Source organism: Copadichromis virginalis, linkage group LG19, assembly GCF_057382275.1.
Source record: "Copadichromis virginalis isolate Kocher_CV1m ecotype Utaka linkage group LG19, C_Virginalis_male_GT1.1, whole genome shotgun sequence".
NCBI lineage: Eukaryota > Metazoa > Chordata > Actinopteri > Cichliformes > Cichlidae > Copadichromis > Copadichromis virginalis.
In genome coordinates, this window is record NC_140636.1 from 14,854,070 (window position 1) to 14,866,377 (window position 12,308).

At 46.1% G+C, this 12,308-nt stretch overlaps 1 protein-coding gene across 5 annotated transcripts in view; it reads right to left on the reverse strand.

Annotated features, from left to right (window-relative positions):
- The window catches only part of LOC146685787 (AT-rich interactive domain-containing protein 1B-like), a 157,922-nt gene that overhangs the window by 100,479 nt on the left and 45,135 nt on the right, over positions 1-12,308 (reverse strand). For all 5 annotated transcript variants that reach the window (XM_085440531.1, XM_085440530.1, XM_085440529.1 and 2 more), the window contains exon 4: positions 1,846-1,950. In XM_085440531.1, the coding sequence (XP_085296657.1) occupies positions 1,846-1,950 (105 nt within the window). The remainder of the gene's footprint in view (positions 1-1,845; positions 1,951-12,308) is intronic.

A 12,308-nucleotide genomic window follows, 5' to 3' on the forward strand; every position in this document is an offset into this window, starting at 1 on the left:
ATTCAGGGTCAGGAAAGGAAAGTTTTAAGACTAATCTTAAAAGTAGAGATAGTGTCTGCCTCGCAAATACAAACGGGTACACGCAATAATGCTAAATGTGTTATTCTAAATACACCAAAAAGGCTGAAATCAGAGACCCACATTCAGGCGTGACTCAATATCAGGACTGAAGCTACGTGGAAACGCACACATACGACCAGCTGCAGGATGCAAGCTCCCTTTTCTTCCCCAACCTACCAGAAACATTAAAGGGACGGTGATTTCACATTAACAATACAGACACTATACAGCGATACAGAATACAAGGCGCTCCATATCTCCAATACATTTTCCGAGTCCCGAGGGGAATGTGATAAGTCACTAAAGCACTTCTCCCTTTGGTCTTCCTTCAAAAATCCCGCCACATCACACAGCAGCCTCGTCCCAAAACAACAACATGACACTCTGCCGACCCGCGCTCCCTCCCTCCTGACGGAGAGAAAGGGGGGAAAAGATGACAGCAGCTTTAGATCTGACATCAAATGCCGGTGAGAGAGTGAGAAAGAGAGGGGAGGAAAGGGGAAAAAAGCGGTTCCATCTCTGCCGTGACAGCTTGCTGGAAGAGCCGAGCAATTTCTCTCTCCTCTTCTATCTATCCATCTCTCCCTCTCTGTGTCTCTCATCAAAACTTGCCGCCGATTAGGATCTGGGCGAGCCACACGCTTTGGATGGGATGTGAAAACACACGGAGAACCCGAGGGGTAAAACGCCGGGATTAAAGTGGCGAGGGAACGCTGGGTGATGGTGGTGCTGGTTCAAATAGATCGGCCCCCGCGACTGCAGTGGCTCCTCGCCTCGTCTCGCTCTCTCGCTTCGGATTCACACACCGATACATCAAGGCCATTTCTCATTATAGCACAAGGGGGGAGAAAGAGCTTTCATGATGCTGCTTTAGAGAGAAAGACAGAGAGCGAAAGGGAAGGAGGCTAAAGAGTGTGGGAGAGTGAAAATGAAGGAAAAAAGACGAAACGGGCCACATACTGTTAGCACATTATGGACACGTGTGCACGAGGAGGATGACAAATAAAGGGCCGGGCAGACCGTCAGCACACACAGACTTCAGAAGTGTCCGTGCACCAAGAATATTACGGCTCAACTCAAGTTCAGACACTTAATTTAGCTTTTCTTGCAGTTTATTCTGCCGTTCCTGGGGCTGTTCCAAAGTATCGAGTAAATTAAACTGCACACACCTCAAGCAGTGCCAATATTTGCAACCATTTGCAAATGTCTATTTATTCTATTCTTGAAAATGCTGCAGAGCTGCAAGCAGAGAGAGATGATGGAGTAAAAAGCGATTAGGTTGGCCAAAAAAAAAAAAAAAAAAACTAGAGCAGCCCACATCTCTCCCTCCGTGGATCAGCCTGGTCTCACCATTTCTTCTCAATTACTCCTCCGGCCAACCTGCTCCATGCTTTTCAGCTCGCCCATACGCCAGCAGGCAGCGCTTGTGGGTTTGCATGTGTGACTGCGTCGTGCACGTAGAAGCAACGTCTGCGTCGGTGCATATGCTTTTCTGCGCTCGTGGCCGTATGTGCGAGCGAGGGGACGGCACTACAGACCAGGACGCGACACATCTGGGCCTTTACGCCTTTGGCGTGGACGCCAGTCAAAACACAGACGTGAGCTCTGAAATGAGCAAACCCCCTGAGACACCAGAGAGAGGGGCAGGTCACAGGGTGAGTGGAAGAATCTGATTGGACGTGCAGTCAAAAATGACCATGCATCTTTGAGGTTTGACTGAACGATGAGACTTTTGTGCAGCAGCGCCTTTTTGCACTTTGGTCCACACGACTGTCAATCACTCACCGGCAGACTAGAGGGGCGGTCGTGGGAGACGTTATCCTCATTGTTAGCCTTCCCAGAATTCCCTGGGGTAGGACCCCTGATGCTGTAGTTCTCCTGCTGGGCCTCCTAAAGAGAAAGAAAGAAGAAAGAAGGGAACGCAGTGTCACTGAGGAAAAGGTTCAAAAATAACAGATTTTTTTCTGCGTTTGTTGACGTTACTTTTCGGGCACTGTCACAAAGTATCCACCCGCTTTTCTAAACCGGAATCGCACAAACTCAACACCCGCTTTGCCCGATGGTGGTGATGGACGTTGCCACATAAAGGTGCTCGTTTCAGAGCAGTCTTGTTACAACAGGTGCAAAACACCGTGCCTTTGGGAGACGCTCTCCACCACGCTCTGATATTCAAATGTGGATTCTTGTTGAAAATAGGATTCCTGCTTAAATGCACACGAGAAAAAACTGAGTCAACACATCTTTGTTCTCCTCATTAATACTGGTGGCACGAGCTAAACCGCTGAGTATCCTGGAGCTGAAGTATCAGTTACATCACAGATTGAGCGTCTTCAGCCGTGATGACAAGAGTCTGCAAGCGAGAGTGTGCAGAGCGTTGGGTTTGCAGGACCGCAACAAACATTCCCAGTTAGATCAAGTCTGAACACAAAGAGGCCGTTTCACAGGGAGCGCGAGCGTTACAGTACAGGCGGCTGGAAAAGCATCCAAACACACACCCATCAGCACGCCATAGCCACCAATTCATTTCAACCAAATCCTCGCCTAACCACCCACTAATCCTCCAGACATACGCACGCTCGCACAAACACACACCCGTGCACACACTCCTATTGTTCAATCCAAGTCATTTTCTTTCCCTCTGTAATCACGAGCCTATCTAGTGTAAACCAATTTTCTCGCCATTGTCGGAGGTGTTGCCCTCTCCCTCCCTCTGCATCTCTCCCTCCTTCACTCTCACTCTTCTTTTCATTCACCACGACGGTCGTTCCTCCATCACGTTAAGCGTCTGCGGCACAATAGCAACTTGTTAAAGAGCTCCGAGTGGAAGGATTAGTGATAACTGATCGGCGAGACACAGCGAGAGATCATGCACAAGTGCTCGCGTGCACAGTCCCGCGTAATATACAGTACACGCACGCCGCACGCAAACACACGTCTTTGGGTATTTTACTTTGAAAATCCATTTTTCCCCACAGTTTGATTTCTTATCTGTTGTGTGATTATATTGTAGTAGGTGGGCAATATTCCTGTCAGAAAGGTGATATGATTTTGTAGCTGGAGATTATCCTCCACAGCGAGAGATGTATCATGTGAAAATTGATCTATTATTAGAGCATTAAATGTGTAATCGCTTGTGGATCCAGGCTAGAAATGATGTAGGAATAATACGGCACGTCTGGAGATCCTTAAGAAAATCTGATATGGAGTTGGTTTCTTAAGCTTCTGTGTGGAGGCTGCTTTAACAGCACACAGGGAAGGTGACACACTCACTGCAACTTCTACCGTTTGCCTAAATGACTTTTTATACATTGCTTATTGATGCTTACTTATTTTACCTTGATGCCTTTTATATATAAAGTGAAGCACTTTCATTTTTCCTTTTATTCTACGTGGAACACAATTGAACTCAGCTCGCCTCACGTTTAAATACATATTTAAATGATTAAGTTCTTCACTAATGCACCAAATCAAAAACAGCCGAATGCTTTTTAAACACCCCGATGTTTCCTGAATAAACTCCACAGACATTTAAAGTACGGCTCCTGAAGCTGGTCCTGAAGCGTCGCTTTGCTTCATGTCCCTCAAACTGCTTCACATGTTGTTAATATTTCATCACATAATCCTCTCCACAGCTGGCAGGCTGTGATTGTTCTGATTTCACAGTTTTACATATTTCACTTTCTCAAAATCGAAACTGGAAACGGTCCAACTGAAAAAAGCGATGCATTATGAAGTAACTGATTGCTTCTTATGGAAACAGGAAACTCGAAATAAGAACGTCACAAAGTGACATTTTTAAACAATATGTTTCAGTTCACATGTTCACACTTTGTGTAGGTGACAAAACAAAGGAGACTGATTATTTCAAGAATTTTAACGGATAACTTGTGTTGTTGTTTTTTATTATTGTGTCTCTGCATGTGGCAACTCTGCAGTCAGAGGTGACTGGATCCATCCAAACATCAATAGCATCGATACCGGTGCTGGTATTGGATATTTTGTTTCAGAATGTAGCTTTAAATAAATTAGTTCTTTTAAATGTAGAAACAAAATCTTTGAACTGTCGCGTCCATTTTATTTTTCATCTAAAACACATTTAAACAGTCTAAAGTATCCAACAGCACTATGCTCTGCGGCTGATGTCGCTTTTTTCATCTGGAATAATAAAAACAAAATGAAATCAGTCCCCGAAATAAATCAAACACGGAGCAATGATCACGCCCCACCAGCTCATCGCTTCATACCAGCACCCCTCCTTAGCTGGAGGGGAAACCCCTGAACAGCACGATGGGACCAATCACTGGGTCACGCGTCCTCCCAGATGTGGGTGTGTGCACGGAGACGTTAACAACAGGCTCACAGCGAAGAATGGAGGTGCTATTTTAAAAAGAAAGCCATGCTAGTTTCCTTGTCAGGGCCCTCGGCAAACCATGTGTTTGTGCACGACCCCCCCGTGTTTGTCACGAGGGGGAGGGAGGGCTGGATGCACGCCAAACGTCAGGCTTTTATTACACAGAGACCCAGCTTAGACACAAGCGCACCTCCACAGGTAAATAACGGCCCGGGGAAGGAGGGAGGAGGAGGAGCGGGGGTTTGGGAGAGGTGGACACGTGCACAGATACAGACGCTCACACACTGAACAGAAGAGCGGCTGCTGACCCAACTCCAATATTTACTCAGGCATGAGTCTCTAGTGTGAGCGCGCGCATACTCGGGGGGATTTCTGTTTTAAGTGGGTCAAAGTGAGGTTCATACTACTGTTTACACTCATGTTCTTACATCATTACTGTCAACTGTAATATGGACCGAGAGGGAGGGAGGGAGGGAGGGAGGGACGGGGAAAGGAGACGCAAAAGAAGTGGAAAAGGAAAAAAGATGAAGGCTGGAAAAAAGTGAGAGCGGAACAACATCAGAGGCAAATGAAGGAGTGCTGCGAGTGCATCCTTTCATTTGAGTTTTTTCCAGTCCATTGTCTCAAAATCCCATTTCCCAGCTAATTTAGAAGCTTCTAAAATACACTCAACTCCATACCTTAAGCCTAAGGCCACAGCTAATCCTGTCTTCACACACGCACACGCAGACACGCTCATTCATCCTCCGTGCTTTTGAAAAGACTTCATCTTGGCATAGTAGACACGAACGACGGATATTGAAGGCAAGCGTTTGAAGTACATGAGGGAATGCAGGAATCAAACTGTGAGTTAAATGCTATTAGACAGCTGTGTGGAGAGGCAGTGTAATATTAGATTTGATTGAATAGATGACTGCTGAATGTGGTGTAATATATAGAGCCGGAGAGGCTTTATGCAGACGTAAATCAATATTGCAGCACCACCTTAATCCCAGCCACTCAGGAGAGCGAGTCAGCCGGCGAGCGGGGAAACGCGTGGCTGTTGCGCGCCGTCGACTTGTTTTCCAGACTTTCGAGCGCTTTTAAAAGTAACTCGCAAAAATTCCAGCCTGGGATTTATTCTGTTTCTATATCGAAATGCCGCCTCATACGGAGGCCGCACTCAAACGGTAATCACGACACGCATCTTACGCTTTCTTTTCTTTTCGGCTCACAGCTCATTTAAGAAGGTTGTATCGGGCCTTTTTGGTTGGTTGCACCGCACACTTTCCGACTCTCTATTCCAGCAGGGAGCAAGGTGAAATGTTGCCTCGCTTTGCTTGTATGAGTTTGATTGTCTGTCTTGGGAAAGAAAGAAATAAAATAAAAAGCAATGAAGCTCGTATGACAGCGAGCAAAAGCTATTTGATGGCACGGCGGAAACAACAGAGAGCGAGCAGAGCCAAATTCAAAGCGTTTAAGTGAAGCTGATTTTGACTGACAGCCGTCTTGATCGTTGTTTCTTTTTATTCGTTCTTGAGCCGTGATGAAAATATGTGGCTTACTTAATCTACGCTGTACATAACATGGATGTGAACATCTGTGCAGCTGTGCCCGCTGTGGGGCCAGCCGTGCCCGCTGTGGGGCCAGCCGTGCCCGCTGTGGGGGCAGCACAGTGTCCTGCTCAAATCCAACCCTGCCTGCTCAATACGGGAGGAAAATGATTTCTCACCAGCATTTTATTTCCACTCTGCTTTCCTCCCCTAATATATTCTATTTATTTCTACTTTTTCTGCTAACCTTCACTCAGAATCTACCCTCCTCTCTGTTTATATTTGCAACCCTCCTCTTGCTTCGTGCTTCATCCGTCGCTCTTCCTGCTTCCATCTTTCCATCCCACTGACACGTCTCCATCACCACCCCTTCCTCCACTCTGATTCCTTTCATCAACATCACCTCCACACCTCCTGTTTCTCTTCTTCCCGTCTCCTCTGCTCATGACTACCAAATAAATTAGTTACCCCCCCAATTCCCCTGCACCTTAGCAAATGCACATCTCCACAAAATCTGACGCTAATGCCATTAATATTCATTAAAAATTAAGCTTAATTGCATGTCTTTAGGAGAGAGGCCCTATTTCTGCACGCACACGCGCACACACACACACACACACACACACACACACACACACACACATGCATTTGGCCACCACCTCTAGCCAAATTACAGCAAGGACAGGGCATCTCTGTTGTCCACATGCACACCCACATACTGTGTCAGTCTGTGAGACCATGTGATGCAAAGGTCACGCTAACCCTCAGCAGAAAAACCACCTGGGAGAAGCTTCATAAAACCCAACCAAGTGGTTCCTGTGGCTTAACATAAAAAAGAAATGAATTATAATAATAATAAAGACATAAACGGAACAGAACAAGTCACAAAACGAGAGAAAACCCACCACCTCACTGGTCCCCGGAGTAAAAGTTGTGTGTGTCATTTATACACCATCACAATCACCCAGCTGGCCTCCAGCCGTGGACTGAGCCGCACTCGTGTTGTTTTGCGAGTCACTGACAATCAAACTATTGTGCTGTTCAGGTTTAAGGACGTGCTGGTCCGCGAATGTCTTGAATGTCAGTAATTACAGTTGAATACAGTATTTTTTTTATTCATTTGTCTGAGCTGTTAACAAAGGAAACGTTGGTTTAAAAAAAAAAAAACATAACACACACCCGGGAGAGGCGGGGCGGGGGAGGTGGGGGAGGGAGGCAGGACATCCATATTCAACACCCCGCGTTCGCACACACACACACACACGCGCTCGCACCAATCAGGCTGACTGAACTATAATTGAAGCAACAATCAGCAGTGAGAGCAAACTCTGTGCTACAAAATGGGACAAATCACTGCCGGTTATCATGTTCTTGCCTTTCATATTTTCTTGACACTTGGATGTTTTGATCCATTTTAGAATATTTGAAAGACACTGCTGTTACACGTGCAGTTCAAATGCATTGCTGCTTTTGTCACTGTCAGTCCATGTAAATGATGAACATTTATTCCAACATACAGCCTGTTATTATCATCAGGGAAAAGGTGACCATTTGAATGGAAATAGCTGCGTTCGCGACGACGTGTGTGCGCTCGCCTATATACTTGATGCAAACACACACGCTCTGCTCACAAGTCTATCTTAATAGGTCCATTTGTAGCAGGACCTGTTCTAGTGCTGTGTCCTTCAGATTGGATTCTATCTCAGCAATCCCCCTGACCTTTAGCACAAAGAGACGACAAGAGAGGACCACACACGCGGACACACACGTGTGCACACACAGCCTCAAGTAAGCTTTCCTGTTTCACTTATACAAACACAGACACACACGCGGCTTGTGTACAGGCCTTCCCCCAGGAGTGATGTCACAGCTAACAGCACTAGCTGCCACAGCCAGGGCTTTCATGTTTTATTCCTCTACACAGGCTAATCAAATAAAAGCCAGTCTTTTTAACCATCTTCACTTCATACAGTCTTTGCAAGTCCCTGTCACCGCCACCCCCGGCCGCCCATTCACTTCAATTGCTTTGGCTCACATTTAAAAGAGGACATCCACCCAAACCGGTGTACACCCACATGACTTTTGCTGAAGCGCGGAGGAACGCCACCGTGTTGGCGAGCTCGACTTTGACTGTGACATTCTTTTTTGGTGTTTTCTCTTTTTCTCCCTGTCTGTGAAGTCTGTATCCAGGAACAAATGTAGCAGCATTTCCTAACAAATGGCAGCTAAATGAGGCCCCTAGGGTGCTGTGCCGCTAACTACCGGCCCCCTTTCTTTCTGAGCCATTATGATTGTCCTAACCGTTCCAAAAACACCTCTCCTGTTCTCGTTCATTTGCATTTGAATTGCAGCTCCGGCTGTACAAAAACAAACATAAATCAAAAAAAAAGAGGGAAAAAAGGGAGAAAAAAACATTGGCGGATTCTGGCCGAGCAATTAGCGAGTGTCAGTCAATGTGGAGGTAAAAGAAAAAAACCACACGCCCGCACGCACGCACACTAAATTAAAAACATTGTCTCAAACACACGCGGACGCACTGTCACACATGCTCGTACACAGAAGAACGCGAGCTGACATACTGTATGTGCTTTAAATATATATTTTCAAATTTATCATTTAGTTTCGTGCTGAAAACTCATCAAGCTTAAGTGCTCGTCAGCGGTGGCCAATCACAGTGTGGCAGGCCCAGGGTTGCCGTGGCGATATGCGGGGACATTTAGAGGACTCCGATAAACTCTGCCATTTAAAAGGTTATGACAATTAACGCGGCTCTCCGCAAATTACCACTGCCAGACCTTTACCCACGGACGTCTCTCTCTCCCTCTTATCACCTTGCGCCCAGCCTCGCTCGCTCTCTCTCTCTCTCCTCCTCCTCTCTATCTCGCCATATGCCCTCTATTTCCGCAGCCTACCCCACCCCTCCCTCCGCCCGCCCCCCCTTCCAGCCAGCAGCACTTTTAATATCCCGTTAATTAACAGAGTTCTTCACTTAATATTCAAATGGTGACCAATTAATGACATTGAACTTTAGGTGCCCCACCCACCCACACACCCACCCACCCACACACCATGCCACGCACACCTTTTCCTGTCACTTCCTATTGAATCTCACACACACACACACACACACACACACACACACACACACACACACACACACACACACACACACACACACACACACACACAGCTTCACGGCTCTCATTTCCTCCTCTCCTTCCCCTCAACCTCTCCGCCATCACCAAGGTGAGCTCCCATTTCCGTGTGATTGAAAGAGTTTCGTGAGGCAGCTGAGCAAGTATACAGCGAGGGGGTAATAAAGTCAGAGGGGCGGGGGGGCCACAGAAAGGCACCGTGGCCTTTTAATTAACCTGGTGTGATTAAAAGCGGGGGTGGCGGAGGGTGGGGGAAAGGGCCTGCTGCTGTAGCCGGGTGGGGGCAGAGAGGTGACAGACAGGAAATAGGAAATGACAAACTGGAAGTGGGCCCAATCGATGAACCCGTATGTGGGAATTTTGACATGTATGCAAATCTAGTGTAATGTGTTACAAAACGGTGCATTAAAGTAATCTGATTCCTTTGCGGTTGTAAGGTTAGTTTTTCTGCTCGAGATGCAGTTTTTACTTTTTCAAATAAATGTTTACACATTTCCTTCGTCCTTATTTTCTCAACCTCGACTCTTTTGTTCTTTGGTCGTTCTGTCGATGACCCAGTTTGAGCCAAGCTTTAGTCACACTGATGGCCTCACTTTGGTATACAGAGGAGGTCATGGTCCACTCAAATCTTCATCCCTCCTGCACCGTGCTGACAGCTGGTGTGAGGTGCTGGGTTTCCTCATCACAGACAAACATCTGCACTCTGGTGTCGTCGTTGTTCCTGCAGTCTTGTGGTTCTTTCAGATAAAACTTGCTTTCTCCAGCAACCCTACCAAACAAGTCACACCTGCTCAGGCTCTAATTGTACTGACATGAACTTTAACCCCGAACACGCTCTTGGGTTTTTGCGGTTTCTCTGAGCGTTGCACAATCTGACCTTGGGGGGAATTTGCTGGAATGTGCACTTCTTCAGTGCAACAAATTGGCAAAACGTCTGCTTTTACAGATGTGCTCACGCTCTCTGATAACGAATTCATCCAGTGCAGCACCTGGATTAGCAGCACTGGGCTGCTACGACTCTCTGAATTCCCATGGAAGCAGTAAAGCTGGACTTGCCTGTTTTGAATGTATTTTGGGAAACACAGAAACACTCTGCAACGCTCAAAATAACCGGTAAAAGAAAGTAAATGCACTGCTTAACACGCAGAATCACTCAGGGAGTTCTTTAGATATAATTTAAATATAGTTTGGTGTCAGAATATAACATCTGCATCCACCTGGCTGTCTCCCAGTTTTCTGTGCTACTTCTGATATTTTACAGATGCATACACGTCTCTCGCAAGGTTTTGCTGTTCACCTTTTCAGAGTTTTGATGAGTGACGCAACGCTGCACAGCAGGCACACACGCAGCAGTTACTATCCAATTCAAGGTAAAGCTGAAGGAAAGTGCGTTAAAAGGGAGACCTGCAAGCCTGGTCGTGTTTTTCTTCTTTGCTCTGACAGCTGACACGGATGGAAAACCGTTGTGCTCAAGTCACTAGAAAGCATCTAACCCAATGAATCAGCTTCCTCCCATGTAGGTCCCTGCAAAGAGGCCGCGTCTCCTCCAATCAGCTGAGAGTTCATCTATACTAAAGCATCCCTCCCCAGGGGCTACTCTCAGGCAGGAAGGGGAAACAGTCAACAGAGAAATTGGAATCAGTTTCACAAAAGAGAGTGGGATGGGTAGTATTTTTTTTCCACTCACTTCCTTTTCCAAAGGCTAGCAGTCAAATCCAGATGACTCCAGCAGTCACCCACAAACTGCTGAATAGAACATGCAGCATAGAGTTTAAACAAGCCTATATTCTGTTGCATGTAATTACTCTGCAAACATCAATTTAACACACTGTTCCTCAGTGAAACATTAAATAGTGTGGCTGATCAGAGCCTGCACCGTGTCCTTACAACGTTATGGAGTTTAAGTCTGGCAGTTGGCCAACGTTGCATTTCACCCCCTCCAGTCTATCCTGTCACACTGTGCTGTATACTACCCAATAAAGCAAACACGCCATAAAAAATTATCTCCAAATTCTTGAAATTATAGCGCTCTCGTTTTCGTTTTTATGAGGCAGAGTGTGTAACACGGTAACAAAATATCACTCGCTTAATCTGCCGTGCGTCAAGCGTAATACAGCCATCAAGAGAAAGAAAGGGCACACGTTTCCTCCTTTAAGTGATTTGTCTCACAACGGAGCTGGCGCTAACACTCGGGTTCGCCATATTTATAGGGTGTCTTTAAACTTTACTTCCAGAAAAACGGGCTTTTGAATATTTTTCCACATAGCAGGAGTAATTCTTGTTACAATTAGATTTTTTAAAGAGGATTAATCCCACAGGATTTGGTGGAAATTGACACGCTCATATAGGAACAATCGAGAAGTTCATGTGGTAAAAACAAGGGTCAAATAAAGGACAAACTTCACTGTTACTCATAATCATGGCTTTAAAAATATCTGCCTTTCTCAAACAGCCATTCAAAATCTACCAGCACATGCACTTTTATTTTTTCAAAGCGCACTCCTTCCCTGGTGGAAAATATATATATATTTTTACTTTTTGTATGAGCCTTGATGTCTTTGAAATGCCTTTTTAGCCTTCTTTGCTCCTTGCAATCAGATGAGGTCACAGCAGTGCAATAGACTCAAAGAAAGGCAGCGTTTTCACTTCGATTTGTTACAAAACCAGCTAATAGCGGTCGGTTGCAGAGCAAATTCTGTGTCAAAGGCAGCTGGAATGGTTCCATCAACTGGAGGATGTCCTCTGGCTAGGGTTAATGGGAGTGGAGTGGGGGAAAGGAACTGCAGAGAGTGCCAGAAGAACAAAATAAAGAACTTTTCAGCTTGGATTTCTCAGAGTAATGGGGGGTCAAAAAACAGGGGTCAATACCACAATGACATCCTAATCTGGCGTGCGCTGGCGATGGCGCGTATGCGTGTAATCCGCTCTGTGCGGCTCGCATCATGTCTCATTTCAGCCCAGAATCACAGACAAAGGTCACCATTTGACCTTTTCGCAGCTCCGAATTGCCGCGGCGCACTCGGCTGATTAGTGTACACGCAGACACAGTGTACAAAAGTGACAGGAAGCCACACGCTCGCTCAGAACAGAAAAATGAAAGCGATGCAGCGCTGAGCTGAAGGCACGCAAAACCTATTTGTAATCTTGGCCGAGCTCGCCGCGTACGTTCAATTTTCCAAACGTGTTTACCTCTGGGATCCAAAATCAAAG